This window comes from Rhipicephalus microplus, chromosome X (assembly GCF_043290135.1).
Source record: "Rhipicephalus microplus isolate Deutch F79 chromosome X, USDA_Rmic, whole genome shotgun sequence".
Taxonomy (NCBI): Eukaryota; Metazoa; Arthropoda; class Arachnida; order Ixodida; family Ixodidae; genus Rhipicephalus; species Rhipicephalus microplus.
Genome location: NC_134710.1, coordinates 364,216,707 through 364,232,643, shown reverse-complemented (window position 1 = coordinate 364,232,643; position 15,937 = coordinate 364,216,707). Strand labels below are relative to the sequence as shown.

The following is a 15,937-nucleotide window of genomic DNA, read 5'->3' as shown; positions in this document are numbered from 1 at the left end:
AACCTATTTGCCCCATGGCTTCTCAGTTGCTTGAATTCACGCATGACATTTTAGCTTCCCTAAATGACCGAACACAGAGTTATTCCATATTTATTGAGCATTCTAAGGATTTTCACGCAGTTTTCCATGCAAAACTTCTAGTTTTTTACAATTTTGGCGACAACAAGTTGGTTGATTGCATAGCAAATTACTTGCGATTGCACACAAAATTCGTTAGGTTTAACCACGCAAAGTCATCCTACATGCATAAACATCAAGAAGAGGCTACAAGGCTCGGTGCTTGATCTTTTTTTGTTTATTATATATTTATTCAGCCAAGATTATTAGTAACACCCAAACTAAACTTGAAATATATGCAGACGTTGCATTATCTGCAAATTCATCTCTAATACTCAAGATCTGGATAAACTGGCGTCTGTTTTCTGTAGACCTCTAACGGCCAATGTCAGCGAATTTAGGACAGGGCCGTGCGAGCAACGCAGCTCCCACTGTTCAGCGAATGGTGCCTATTTAAGGACCACCAAACGCTCTCCCTCCATGGCCACAGCGACGCTACCGCTACTCACAGCGACATTGCGAAATTCTTCTACGTGTCTATAGCAAAGTTCTGTGATTCCTGATCGCGTTTATTAGGGAGCAATAATAGGGAGCGTTTAATAGGGACTTTATTGTGAGCAAGACATTTCTCTTAAAACTCTTAGAGACCAGCCCAGAGTCGTGTAGGACCGTTCTACAAAAAGTTTACCCCAGCATATATCACGACGACGCATGTTCCGTACAAGTGGTGCAGCAGCGGAAGTTCCGGTTGAGGATAACAACAAAACAAAAGTGATATGCTGTAATCACAAGAATTACTGGGAAGATTTACTTCAAAAAAGAACGAACTTTTGCAAATTTACAACAAAGCGCATGACAAACAAAGTGTGTGGCTTGATATTGTTTTCACTGTTGGGTTTGGGTTGCCACCTTGTCGTGGCCGTGGCGTGTGCCGCTCGAGCTTATTGCTCATCTGTTGTCGCACGCATACTTCATGTCACAGATGTTCTCTATGTAATGTATTAACGCATTGGTCACCTCAATTGTGCTAGTCAGATAGGCTAGAAAGCCATTAAGAGTACTTTTGGGGCTGTTCCTAGGAAATGCTGCGCCACATATATACTGTCGTGAGCACGCTTAGCGTGTTGCGCGCCTGCCGAAAGGTGTTCCTAAGGGCGCCCACCTACACATATGTGACGCTCGGCACACGTGCACTGTGTCAGCGGCGTAGGTATTTTTGTATCTTGGGCATGGCATTATCGGTGAGCACCTTCGATGAAGTTGCATTAAGATGACATCATGCGCTTCAGTCGCGGTGCTTCGTATTAGTGAAGTATATAGGCATCTCTGATAGCAACGTCTGACACGTGGTCCCGTGTTTACGCTAAGCGGGCTCATGACTGCACCTAGCCAAGCCACCTCGATGATCTAGTGAATTGAACTTGGGTGCAAACTGAAGACACAAAATGAGAAGACGACAACACGAGTGCACTTGTGTCTTGTCCGTCCTGTCTTTTCGAAACCACAGTGGTATTGTCAACAAAGTGAAGAAATGACTTCAGCTCTTCCTATCTATTCACTGGCAAAAGGCTTGCAACTTGAAGCACGTAAAATTTCGGGTTCCAGTACATCCGCCAACGTGGCAGATGAATCAAGGACATCCAGAGTAGGGATCCCAGGAGCTTCTCCATTTCTTCTCGCGTAAGCGAAATGGGCTTATTGGTGTGACTGCGTGTAATACGGACGTGTCTGTTCCATCATGATGGGAATCAGGTCTCGTGTGAATCTAAGAGTGAAAAAAAAATAGATGGTGTTTCCAGCGCGAGTACTGTAGGGACATAGCCATTTCTTCTAACTTTCGATGCCACATGATTCCATGTCATCTCCTTATGCTTCCGAATTGGTATACAAACTTTTTCATTTCACTTATACGTCATGTTAAAGACCATATCAGAGTGAGAATTGCAGTCTTTTCTCTCTATGTCCGAATGGTCCTCGCAAAAAGCAGTGATACTCATGCTTTCTACACCTGTAAAGAACAAAAATATCGTGATAATAGCAAGTAATTAAAAAAAACAGCAGATCTCACCCCTTGTGGAAATTGCTGTAATGTGAATCAGCCAGCAAAGAGCGATTCGTGGTGTACTTGTTATAAATGACATCATTTACATGTTAGGACGTGTCAATTATTCTTCATGCAGTTGCACTACGCAATACTAATTTTAGTGTATATGAAGGGAGCGGGGTGGCCATAAGCGCAACATGAGCGTGGTATGTAAATCACGCTTTGCATGACATGGATTTCATGATTTTTATTGTAGGATCTGCTTTTTATATTTTTTATACAGACACGTTTCCTGATACCGAGTGTATTGTATACAAAGATAGCAAACAAGCCAGCAGCGTACCATGAGCGTGGTATGCAAATCATGTTCACATGATAGGTCGTGATTTTATGTTCCCGCTTCTTATTTATGTTTGCACTACAGTCACGCCACGCAATGTTAAATTTGGTGTTTATCAACCTAGCGAAACAGCCGAGAGCTCGTGATGAGCGTGGCATGCAAGTAGAGTGGACTGGACATATCATAAATACCGTAATACCACTTGTTATTTATGTTCGCCATGCGGTCATATCATGCCATACTAAATTTGGTGTATATCAAGCTAGCAAAATCACCGCGAGCTCGTCGTAAGCGTGGCATATAAGTCATGTTCACATGATATATTATAAATTTCATATAACCACAAGACATTTATGTTTGTCATACAGTAACGCCACGAAATACAAATATTGATGTATATCAAGGTAGCGAAACAGCCAGGTGCGTGCCATGAGCGTGGCGCTGCACTTCTCGACTACTTCATTAGGTACACCGGAGCCGAATCATTAGTGACTAGAAAAACCTCTAAAATCAAGATGAGCAGTGCTATTGCAGATGCAAACACGCTGTGTGTGACACTGTGCTGTTAGTTCGCTGTTTCAGAGCCAGACCCCGTTAGCAAAGAGCACATTGTGACTAAACAAAAAGGAAAACATTCTAGCTACCGGGCAGGTAGTCATCTGAGTCGGGTAGATTAGAGTCTTTCCTGCCTGATGGAATATCACAGGCCATGGTCTTTTCCCGAGCCTCACGACGGCAGCAGAACGTGGACCCATTCATGATGCTGCCGTGCTACACCTTTACCGCATAACACCTATATCCCTTCCCGCACCCTTACTATCTTCAACATAATAAATGCTAGTTTGCGGTTCTGAGCCGCAGTTTCGAAGAAAATTGAATAACCCCATCTCGGAGACTTCTTTGCGCAAGTACTTCAAAAACTTCTTTACGCCAGTACTTCAGATGACTAAATTGCGGTGGCTGCCCGCTTGATGAAGTGCGAATCTTTAGGAACTGCCATCAGTGTCTCATACACCTCCTTTGTGACGGTTACACTGTTGGCTAGGTGCACCTGTAGGAAAACAATTCTCAGTATTTACTACATCCACATCATCTCTGATCGTCCTTAGTTCAGGTGATCTTACCATGCCACTGCCCATTAAAGTGAAGGCTGGTGGTGTCTCCACAGCAGGTGGCTGTGGCCTTGAATTCTGGAGCGACTCGGGTTCCGCAGGTTCAGCCTCTACAAAAACAATTTGTCGTACTATAGCAGTTGTAAGCGCAGTAAATTTAATACGATGACTCTTGTGACTGCAGTTGGCAAAAAAATTCAGAAACTTTACCCCGCAATCGAGCACCCCGAATTCGGAGCAACAATTTAGGGAGAAAAAAAAGTGCACCTTGCCTATTATGCGAGTACAGTCGGACCCCGCTACAACCAACGTTGCTCCAACCAACGTTTAGCGTCAACGAAGGATTTTTTTATTCCCAGTCAGCTTGCTATAGAAGTCAATGCTTCGAAGTTCTCACCACAACGAACCATTTTTCGCGCTTGTTTTCGCTTCAACAAAATTTTCGCTCACTGGAGCTTGACTTGAAAATTCGTCTTACAATAATTCGAGCATATTGTCAACCATGAAACTTTTCGAACATTACCTGCGCTTTGTTTCCATAAAAAAATTGGCAGCATATTGACGAAGTGAATGATGGAGAGTGGGGCGAAGCATTCGTCCGTCCATTCGTTTTTGCTTCCTTCCGTCTGTGCGACCGTCCATGCGTCCATCCGCCCGTCCGTGCGTGCGGCCGTGCGTGCGTCCGTTCCTGCGTTCATCCATGCATCCGCCCCTGCGTCCGTTCATGCGTCCATTCATGCATCTATCTGTGTGTCCGTTCGTCCATCTATTCAACACTCCAAGTATCACCGTCTCGCATCTTTTCATCATATATTCCCCATATAGAAACACCGCCATCCAGCGGACATTCCAAGGACTAAACGAGAGGTGGCACACGCACAATTTCTAACAGCTTGCGCTTCGGGTCTACTTCCCACCTTAAACCACCTCGAGTTCATGGTATATACTAGTTCACTGTATTCATGGCACTGCGGCCCAACACTCGCTAAACTTTTCTAAAACCAAGGAGGTTACGCCCAGCGAGTATAACGTAGCAACCTTTTCTTGGCAGATAGAGCTCAATGTACATGCCAATGGCTGCATGGGAAATGAGAGACAGGAGAATTCGGCTTTTACTTTCTTACGGCTTGCACTTCGTACCTACTTTCCACCACCTTTAACTACCTCGAGTTCATTCATGGTATATACTAGTTCATTGTATTCATGGCACTGCGGCTCAACGCTCGCTAAACCTTTCTAAAACTAAGGTGGTTACACCCAGCGGGTATAACGTAGCAACACTTTCACTTCAGATAGTGCTCAATGTATATGCAATGGCTGCTAATGGGGATCGCAGCGTGCACGTTAACTAAAAGCCGAATGCTCCTGTCTCTCATACCCCATTATCAGCTATTGGCATGCACATTGAGCACTATTTTTTGTTGTTCAACAACGCACAGAAGGAATCTCTCACCGGCACCACCTTGGAGGTCAAAATGTTTGCAGGTCAAAGCGTAAGACTGGTTACATACTACGCAGGACAAACGGGTGCTGCTATAAGGAGCTTCGCCCCTAAAATATGTGCCCACTGGTGGCGATAGTGATGCGGCAGGCCACTTTGAGGCAAGGGGCAGGCTTGCTTTGCAATGCTGGAGCCACAAGAACCAATCCACATTCCCTTTAGATCGCGCGTTTGCAGCATTGCAGTACAACATAAGCGCTAAAGCATCTTTTAAAGCGCCGAAACCTGTCATTTGTGCATGTGCACTCGCGTGTGCTACGGCAGCCTGGGCACGGTAAACATTCACACAGACGTGAGCCCATACAATTATATTGCAGTTGATTCAGACTTTTTTGCTCATCATGAGCTAACTGACTAGGCAATAACTGAAGAAGTTCGCTATAAGATTGCGTCGCTGGACATGAATGTGATGCACAACACACATCGGCGCCACCTTCAGTCAGTTAGCTGATCATAAGCAACAACGTTCACGCCAACGGTGATGTATTCATTGAAGGTGATGGAGTGAATGCATTTGACATCATTTGCACTATCATTGGCGCCCGCGTATGACCTCGCGATGCATCCGCTGACCACGTGCGTGTGTTGAACCGTTGAGCTGACGTCCATAGGAAGGGGGCAAACGAAAGTGACAGTCTTTTTTATAAAACAAACGATGTTTGTGGAGGGTGTGGTCAAATGTGGCATGTTCTGCGGCAGATTTTGCCACAACGAAGTTTTTTCCGCGTCCCGTGAGTTTCGTAGTAGCGAAGTTTGACTGTAAATATGGTAATATTGCTTGTTCACATAGCGTTACGTCAAGAAAAAACACCTTATTCTGCTAACAAGAATTAACAAATTTTTTCTGCTTCTGAAGATACAATATACCTGCAAGTGGTGGATGTGGCCTTGAATGCTGAGGTGGCTGGGTTTCTGCAGGTGCAGCCTCTGCACACAGTACTTGGCCTGGAAACGCTGCAGGATCCAGCCCTGTAAAAAATATTCTGCCGTACTTTATCAGGGTGTTGCTGCAAAATTTCCTTCTTTCTACTATCCATTAAGCAGTTGTAAGCGTAGTAAATTTAATATGAAGACTCATTTGTTTCATAAATATTCTCTCAATGCCCAATAACAGGACAGTTGTCTTTTCTTTGAAGATCCCCAAAACCACCTCGAATAATCGCCCAGGAGGAGAGACGAGCCAATGAACGAAAGAGAGTGAAAGGAGAAGGGGCTTCTTTTAACGCAATAGCATTATAAAAGTCGTTTCACGGAAATCCCAGTGTCAGGGTCGTTGGCTGTGAGCGAAAAATCACCCGTGATTGAAAACTAGGAGAAAGCTGCAAATAAAATTAATAATGAAAAACTTCGGCGTGAGTGAGAATCAAACTTGGGCCACCTGGGTGGAACGCAGGAGTCCTACCACAAAGCCATGCCGATTCTTGAAACTCTTTCGGAGAAATACACTATATAAATGTCCTGTAGTAGATAAAGTATCATATTGGCTTCTTCAGCAGCTAGTAGGCTCATTGTTGTGGCTGCTCAATGAAGTTTCTTGCACGGTGCCATGTGCCGAGAAAGCTGGGATAGTGCACCCTTTGCCGCTAAAAAAACACTTTGCTTTCTTTTAGCAGTCAGCATCACAAGATGTGAAGACAGTCTGGCAAAGCCACTGCCAACATTCTTTTGCCAGGCTAGATTCACTCCTAGATTTTACTAAGGAGAAAATCTGCCACTGCACGATCCCCCCAAATAAATTTTTATTATCATTATTTTGAGGGTAAAGTGAACTTCTCAGTGAAAACATATCTGTTCATTATATTCCCTTGCCATTAAAGGGTACCTGTGACACTCCTTGAGCACGGTCAGAAGTGCGGCTGATAGACAGTTGAGGCTCCTGAGAACAGATGAGCCAAACATTATAGTGAAATACACAGACTGGAATTCACAATGAACTGTCAAAGCCAGCTATAAATAGCTTCTCTTTAAAAAAATGCTGCCATAATTCAAAATAACCATGTCACTAACACAAAGTTCACGGCCACTGGTTGATTAGAGTATCATGAGCTACATAGTTACCGCTGCCAGCACGAGATGCCGTGACTTTCCTGCCTTTTTATGATGTACCCCCGTGTAGCTTTTAGTGCACTCACTAGTGCGAAAAGAAAGAGACAGCCCTGATAGCATACAGCAAATCTCTGTCTTCGTACTCGATGGATTTAAAAAAAAAAGTGGCGGCAGTTGATTTGTAAGGCAATAAACTTCTTTATGGACGTTACCCAATCACTACTTGGAAAAGTGCAGCAAGACCCTTCCAAAGGCTAGTAATAAAGCAAGCGTTTCATCACAGTGTATTTTACGAAACACCACTTTAGATTACATCACGTTAGAAGAATTAGAATGAAATGCTTATGTTATCACACAATGAAAGCACTTTGCACTAGGTACTTGAACTTTCATACCTGTGAAAAAGGGTTTATTGACGACTGTTGCGACGGTGGTCCTACGAAGAAACACGATCGTGCAAGAGCAACGGTCAAGCAGATGCCGGCGATAATCAGCACGAGCCGAGCGAGCGAAGCCCAGCACCCAGTACCCAAGCGGTGGCGATGTTGCTTGCCAACGACGCTCTTTCTTCTTCACAATTTGCCCCCGCCGAAAAAGAGCCATCCTGGCGACCTACGAGTCTGGAGGCAGAGGGCTATAATATGGCTTAAGGCGGGCGACGTGGACGATGTCACGTCCACGCCGGCGCATGTCGTCAGATGGGGAAAGTGGCTCGATGAGAAAATTCACCAGCGAGGTTTGCTCCAAAACGCGGTATGGGCCCTCGTACTTTGGAACGAGTTTTGAGGAAATGCCGGGGGTTTGGTAAGGAACAGCCAGCCATACAAGTGATCCCGGGGAATAGCTGGGGCTTTGTGAAGAGTCGACGTTGTTTTCTTTCTGGCGCTGTTGTTCTCGAGACGTAAAGGTGCGTGCGAGTTCACGGCACTCTTCCGCATTTCGGGCAGCTTCGGACACAGATGGGCATTCGGATGCGTCAGGACGGTATGGAAGGAGAGTATCGTTGGTGTGGGATGGTTCGCGTCCATAAAGAAGAAAGAAAGGTGAAAATCCAGTGGTAGACTGGGCCGCGGTGTTATATGCGAACGTAATGAATGGAAGAATGCGATCCCAGTTAGTATGATCGGATGTCACATACATGGCGAGCATATCGCCAAGGGTGCGGTTAAATCTTTCCATGAGCCCGTTAGTCTGCGGGTGGTATGCCGTGGTCTTGCGATGAACAACATGGCATTCAGAAAGCAGAGACGTGACGACTTCTGATAGGAAGGCTCGACCTCGGTCGCTTAGTAGTTCTCGAGGTGCACCATGTCGTAATATGAAGCGATGAAGGATGAAGGATGCTACGTCCCGCGCAGTGGCACTTGGAAGGGCGGCGGTCTCAGCGTAGCGTGTTAAATGGTCCACAGCGATTATAATCCACCGATTTTCATCTGATGTTGTCGGTAGAGGGCCATAGAGATCAATTCCGATCCGATCGAAAGGTTTGGCAGGGCACGGAAGCGGTTGAAGCGCACCGGACGAGTGGAAAGGCGGTGATTTGCGACGTTGACAGTCAGGACAGCCCATAACGAATTTTCGAACGAAATTATACATTCCGCGCCAGTAGAAGCGATGGCGAATGCGTTCGTAAGTTTTGAAAACTCCGGCATGACCACATTGGGGATCGTCGTGAAAGGAGGCGCAGATTTGTGATCGCAAGCTGCGCGGGACAACCAAGAGCCACTTACGACCTTCGGGGGCGTAGTTGCGTCGGTGTAGTAGCCGATCACGAATGGCGAAATGAGCAGCTTGACGTCGGAGAGATCGTGGTACCGCAGTGGTTGACGATCCAGAAAGACAGTTAAAAAGAGAGGCGATCCACGGGTCCTTGTGTTGTTCACTGGTAAAGGAGTCGAGGTCGAGAGATGCGATGGAGATACCAGTGGTTCCGCAGGCCGAGTCGGGAGGTAAAGGCGAACGCGACAGGGCGTCGGCGTCAGAATGCTTGCGTCCGCTACGATAGATGACACGAATGTCGTACTCCTGGATTTGCAGTGCCCACCGAGCTAGGCGGCCAGAAGGGTCTTTCAATGTGGCGAGCCAACAAAGTGCATGGTGGTCCGTTACCAGGTCGAATGGGCGACCGTACAAATAAGGGCGGAACTTGCGAAGCGCCCACACTAGCGCCAAGCACTCTTTTTCAGTGACGCTGTAATTGGCCTCAGCTTTAGTAAGTGTGCGACTCGCATAAGCGACGACGTATTCGGAGTAGCCCGGCTTGCGTTGGGCGAGGACGGCGCCTAGACCAACCCCACTAGCGTCTGTGTGAACTTCCGTTGCAGCTGTTGGGTCGAAATGCCGAAGAATTGGAGGAGATGTTAGCAGACTACGGAGCGTGGCAAACGCGACGTCGCAATCAGGAGACCAGGATGAAAGGTCTGCATCACCGCGTAGGAGGTTGGTCAGTGGTGACATGATCGATGCAAAATTTCGCACGAAGCGCCGGAAGTACGAACATAGTCCGACAAAACTGCGTAATTCTTTCAGTGTTGTAGGTTTCGGGAACTCAGCGACTGCTCGCAGTTTTGCAGGGTCGGGTCGAACACCATGCTTGGAGACGATGTGCCCTAAGATGGACAGCTCTCGCGCGGCGAAGCGGCACTTTTTAAGGTTCAGTTGGAGCCCAGCGTTGGTTAAACACGTCAGAACCAGTTGGAGCCGAAGCAGATGCGTAGGAAAATCGGGAGAGAAAACGACAATGTCGTCGAGGTAGCATAGGCACACAGACCACTTCAGTCCACGCAGTGTGTTGTCCATGAGCCGTTCAAACGTGGCAGGAGCATTACAAAGACCAAATGGCATTACGTTAAATTCGTACAGGCCATCTGGTGTAATGAACGCAGTTTTCTGGCGATCAGCTTCTGCCATAGGAACCTGCCAGTATCCAGATCGTAAGTCTAAGGAGGAGAAGAATTCGGCTCCTTGTAGGCTGTCAAGGGCATCGTCTATGCGCGGTAATGGATAGACGTCTTTCCGCGTCACCTTGTTTAATCGCCGGTAGTCGACGCAAAATCGAATCGATCCATCTTTTTTTCGAACTGGAACGACAGGAGATGCCCAAGGACTGTGCGATGGTCGAATAACGCGACGGCGTAGCATCTCTTCGACCTGGTCGTTGATGACGTGACGTTCTGCAGCAGAGACACGGTACGGTCTTTGACGCAATGGCTGGTGCTCACCGGTGTCAATGTAGTGGTGCACTGCGGAAGTCCGACCCAATTGCGGCTGAGAAACGTCGAATGAATTCGCGAAGTGCTGGAGGAGATTAAGAAGCTCGGCGCGTTCATGGGCACTTAAGGTGTCGGCGATGGAACTCGAGAAGGTGTCACTCGATGAGCACTCCAGTGGGGAAAGGGATGAAGTTCGGTCGAGGCGCTACTGCACGATTCGTCTGGCATGTTAAGGAATAAACAGGAATCGAGGTACTCCACTCGACCGAGACATTCGCCGGCAAGTAGCGTAAGCGGTGCAGAAAGGGGGTTGTGGACGAAAATATTGCTTCGGCCCGCAGTGACGTCGAGTGTAGCGAAAGGCAAGGAAACGGCTCTGCGGCTCATGAAAATGTCGGAAGGTGTAAACATTACTGTAGCATCGTTATAGTCATCGCAGCAAACCGGGACAACGGCAAGAGAGGCTGGCGGAATTTCAGTGTCCTCACGCACGACAAGTTTTGGCGACCGCTCAAGGGTTTCGTGCAAAGGTTCGTCACACAGGTGCGAAAATTGAACTTCAGCGCATGCGCAGTCGATGATGGCATGATGATTTGACAGAAAGTCCCACCCTAGGATAACGTCATGCGAGCACACCGAAAGGACGATGAACTCGACAACGTACATAGAGCCTTGGATGAATATGCGGGCCGTACAGGTGCCAAGAGGTCGAACTTGTTGTGCGCTAGCTGTACGAAGCGATAGTCCAGAGAGCGGCGTGGTCACTTTGCGTAGGGAGTGGCAGAGCTGGGCGGCTATAACAGAAACGGCAGCACCTGTGTCGACGAGGGCAAAGGTAGAAACACCATCGACAGATATAGCGACGACGTTAGCTGGTGAAGTGCGAGGACTTGAGCATTTCGACGACGGCGCAGTTCTTGCCTCTGGAACTGCGGCGTTCAGTTTTCCCGGTTGGAGGAAGCGGGTCTAGGACGCATTGGGGACAGTGATCGCCTGCGAGGAGATGGGAGCGGGGAGAGTGAGTTTGAGGCTGGTGGGACCGAGACTCAGGAAAGTTAGTGCATCCATACTGCGGTGAGGGATAGGGAGCAGGTATGTGCATGGGCTGTGGGTCATACGGTAACGGCCGAGTAGCGTCGCGGAGTGGTTGGAAGCGACGGCGACAATATCGTGCCACGTGTCCTGGAGTACCGCAGGCGTAGCAGATCGGTCGATTGTCAGGAGTGCGCCAGGAATTGCTGACTCGTGGTGCGGCCCAAGGTGTCGAAAATGGGGCGGAGTGGGGAGGGACTGAAGACATGGGTGGCAAATGCTGCTGGCGGGGTCTGCTACGTACCACCTGGGCATACGTAAGGGGCGCGGCCACGGGCTGCATAGCCGGCGCATGGGCAACAGGCATGGCCACAGGCTGCTGGTGGGCAGCGACGGGAACAGCCTGAGCTACCTCTTCGGCAATAACGTCGCGGAGTGGTGAGGGCAGACGAGAGGACGGCGGCTGCTGCGTGAAGGGAATCAACGACAGTTGCCGAGCTACTTCTTCACGCACAAAGTCTTTAATCTCTTGCAGGGTTGGTGAGTGGTCGGGAACAGAAGTGAGACTGGAGAGTGAGTCGGCGTGTGAGGAAAATGGGCGAGTCAGGGCGCGCTGCTTGCTCAACTCGTCGAAACTTTGACACAAAGTGACAAGTTCCGCAACGGTGGCAGGATTACGGGCCAGGAGCAGCTGATATGCACCGTCATTTATCCCTTTGAGGATGTGTTGAATCTTCTCCGACTCGGCCATGGTGGTGTTCACACGGTTGCAAAGACCAATAATGTCTTCGATGTAGCTGGTGAAAGATTCCGTTGGCTTTTGTGCGCGAGTCCGCAAGCGTTGTTCGGCTCTGGACTTGCGGACTGCGGGTCGGCCAAAAACGTCAGCAAACAAGGTTTTAAAGATGGACCACGTCGTGATGTCGTTTTTGTGGTTATTATACCACATTTCGGCCACGTCAGTGAGGTAAAAGATGACGTAAGTCAATTTGTCCGCGTCATCCCACTTGTTGTTAGCGCTCACCAGTTCATAGTTAGCGAACCAGTCTTCCACGTCGGTCTCATCAGCTCCGCTAAAGACCTTGGGCTCTCGCAAACGAAGAACGCTGGGGTTGCTGGGGGATGGAGTGGAAGAGCCAGGATGCGCGTTGTTGGTAGCCATGATGGGAGGTAGCGTTCGGTTGCGCAGCTCCAGGTTCAGGCGACGGCGAATGGCAGCACCCAGGTTCAGGCGACGGGGAATGTCAGCACCTTCCACCAATTGAAAAAGGGTTTATTGACGACTGTTGCGACGGTGGTCCTACGAAGAAACACGATCGTGCAAGAGCAACGGTCAAGCAGATGCCGGCGATGATCAGCACGAGCCGAGCGAGCGAAGCCCAGCACCCAGTACCCAAGCGGTGGCGATGTTGCTTGCCAACGACGCTCTTTCTTCTTCACACCTGTAAATAACTGCTGTGAAAGTGTTGGCCTGTTCTGAGGGACTTGCCCAGAATGAAGGGCATTTGTATGGTCACCATGCATTGGCGACCATGTGGCCTCTGACCTTGTCGCTGGTGGGGATTTTTCCTTTACCTTGCCACAACTGCATGGGGCCGTTTGCTCAGCCCGCATACCTAGGAAAGCACAGCGATTGTATGACTACAAACAATCCATAGCAAAATTTCATTTCTAAAGTTGGCGTAAATAGTCAATAAACATTTTCCTTTTTTTTTCATGGTGAATCACTCATACTTCTGTGTTCACTGGGCTCCATTGTGTTGTTGCTACTCCTAGTTTGGCTTTACAAACACGTTACTGGTTACACATTCTTGGGGGCCCTATAAGGCCTTATTTGCTGTGTTAAATTGTTATCATTTCTGTTATCTATTAGAATAATTTCTCTTCCCTTTGTATATACACCATGCATTTAAATGAACTCTTGCATTATTCTCCCAGTCTTTTGCATAATAAAGTTTTTTCCTATATCCAATTAGTCTTGCTTTGTTAAAGTGACAGGCATTTCATTTCCTCGCATATTTCAATCTGTGCAAACGCTCTTCCGTCACTCATGATCCTGGCTGAGGTCTACGATCGAACCATCAGAAGTGTACCATTGACTCAGAAGCTTCTAGCGGAAGTGTTTATTATGTTCTTAAGCCAGAAGTTCTGCACTAATGCTGAATTATGGATTATCCATTAGCTAGAACCTATACAATGTTCAAGTGGACGCCAATAAGTAAGCAACTTGCTAAGTGACAGCTGTAGAACAGTGTCCCTTGTTATTTCCCAATAAATTTACAGATATTGACTAACAACTCACCGCTATGTACACACACTACAGTTTGGCTGGTGAACTGAAATTGGCATTATTTCGATTGGTTGTTTCATACTTCTCACTCAAATTAGGAAGTCTTTTTCTTAGATAACTTTGGTAGATTTACAAAACTATAACTCACGTGCTTCTGAAAGGTGGTGCAGGAGCTCTTCCTGCAGCTTCATAATAAAGGATCGCAGCTTCCGATTTTGCTCTTTCAGCAAAGCTAGCTCCTTACAGAGCTCAGATGCCTGTTTCTCGGTCATATCCTGAAGTATTTGTCTAGACACCTTTTGCTTGGCCACCTGTCTATTTTTTGTGGTTTCTGGACCTGAAAAATGAGATAAGTGATTCTCCTCTTTATTTACCAATATCCATAATTTTTCATGTTACTGAATGTGTCATAAGAATATTTTGTCATATTCACAGTTGTCTGCAGTTTTCCGGAAAAAAAGACACTGACTTTGAAACATTAAATTTGACGCTGGGCAAAGTGAACTAAAGAAACAAGTGACATGACATGGCACACGCAGAAGATTCGAGTTCCCGAGTCATTACTGCCTCACTGCAGGCTGAATAATGTCCTGAACAATTCTCTTTCATCATAAGTGCGAGGAAAATTATCAAAACACACACACTACGCCAACTGGCATGCCGCACGGATTTTAACGCGGCGCGGTCACTGAGACGCATGTGCCCTGCGATGGCGAACGAAAGACAGGAACTGACATCACTTTCAATTATTTATAGCACAGCATGCTGCCTGCCATTCTCAATTGCTTCACAAAGCCACGTAGAAATTGCTTTTCTTCATACAAACAAAAGGATTTGGGTTTATGGCAGTATTTGTATGAAGAAAATTTTCTTCGTTCGCTGAACGAAGAAAATTTTCTTCATACAAATACTGCCATAAACCCAAATGTTGGCACCACAGACCCCAAGTACACAACTACTGACTTAAGCGTCAATTAGCATAATGTAATATCTTGTTCATTTTTGATGTGTCATCTGTTCACGCTTTCTTAGGGAAATGAAACTGTACCAACCAGCTTGATTTCACCTTTTTCTAAAATTAGTACACCTCGAAGTCAAAACACGAGGCTAACTGTGCTGGTAGAATCATACCAACTTCTAAATAGCGCAGAGCTGAAATGGCACAACTAAGTTACAAGTCCGAGCTAATTGCAGACAAGAAACACCCAACAAATGAATCGCTATTCTACCATGGCCATGTGCACAGTATCATTACAATCAGGCAAAAAATTCCAACATTTTCAACCACTTGTGAAGCACCAATACCTTGTCATCACCATGGCCGGTTGGGGCTGCGGTAGCGCCTTTGCTGATTTGACGACTCCTGACTTCCTTCAGGTAGTCGTCCTTTTCCTCCTTTCAAGGTAAATATACATATAAAAAAGTGAACTGTAACACGCTGCATTGACTTAGTGACGGCTACGAGTACTATGACGTTTAGAGACGATTCCGGAAACCCAAATCAATATCCGCTGTTATTTCTCTACGCACGGTGCATGCAGTGTGAACAATGCATGGCAGAGGAACTTGGTGTATCTCTCACCTGTCATGTGCAGGAACTCGGCGTTGTAGTACGCCCCCGCTGAGCGGCTGTCCCCATCCCAGTAAATGCTATATAAGCGTTTAACTTCGAAATCACTCGAGTTCTTTTGCTTAAAGTTTTTCACGTGGTTAGAGGTTGTCACCTTTTTCACCTTGTCAAATGCGTATATCACGTATACAAAATACACCATGACTGTCGGCAGGTCCCCTGTAAAGTTCTCGCAGCGAAAAAAAACCACAGAGAAGGATAGTGATGGCAACTACACAAAATAAAGGCATGACCTCCGCGAGGCACATCAAAGAAACTCGACGACTGTTAACAGAACACCTGACTGTTTTGTGTACTTTCAGGCATAAGCAAACGGCAAACTTTCTGACAGCGGCGCTAGTATCTGGTTATAAAATAAAAGCTTTTTTGAAAAACAGTACTTGCAGAAATCAATTTTAAAAAGTAATATTATTATTTTATGTGTTTCTGGAGGTTGTTTCATGTTATTTTGTGGAACAAAACGTTGCAAGCGTAGATTACACGTTGAAGAAATCTGCTAGTGTCGGCCAAAACTGCCTGGCTGTTCAACCGGGTGAGCGTCTATTTACTGTGTATAATATATATTATCATGTATTAAAACCTGCACAAGCTACGGCCAGAATTGCGAAAGTTTGTCAATCGTCGCGTCATCTTTTGAATTAAAACTAATTATCAATCACGCAACAATGACAGC

At 46.8% G+C, this 15,937-nt stretch overlaps 1 protein-coding gene across 1 annotated transcript; it reads right to left on the bottom strand.

The window, feature by feature from the left end:
- Window positions 1–3,387: 3,387 nt before the first annotated feature.
- LOC142775365 (uncharacterized) lies at window positions 3,388–15,406 on the bottom strand. The gene is made up of 6 exons (XM_075876730.1): window positions 15,217–15,406; window positions 13,783–13,971; window positions 12,787–12,960; window positions 5,922–6,023; window positions 3,566–3,663; window positions 3,388–3,492 (listed from the first exon to the last, which is right to left on the bottom strand). Exons 1-6 carry the CDS (start codon window positions 15,404–15,406, stop codon window positions 3,388–3,390), a joined length of 858 nt encoding a protein of 285 aa, XP_075732845.1.
- Between the last annotated feature and the right edge of the window lie 531 nt (window positions 15,407–15,937).

Bases quoted from the DNA above. Each gene is read 5' to 3' on its own strand.
- LOC142775365 (XM_075876730.1), bottom strand. From the start codon at position 15,406: ATGGTGTATTTTGTATACGTGATATACGCATTTGACAAGGTGAAAAAG. The intron at 12,961-13,782 runs GTGAGTTATAGT...GTGCTTTCCTAG, and splicing joins GCACCACCTTTCAGAAGCAC to GTATGCGGGCTGAGCAAACG. The intron at 3,493-3,565 runs GTAAGATCACCT...GTTTTCCTACAG, and splicing joins CTTTAATGGGCAGTGGCATG to GTGCACCTAGCCAACAGTGT.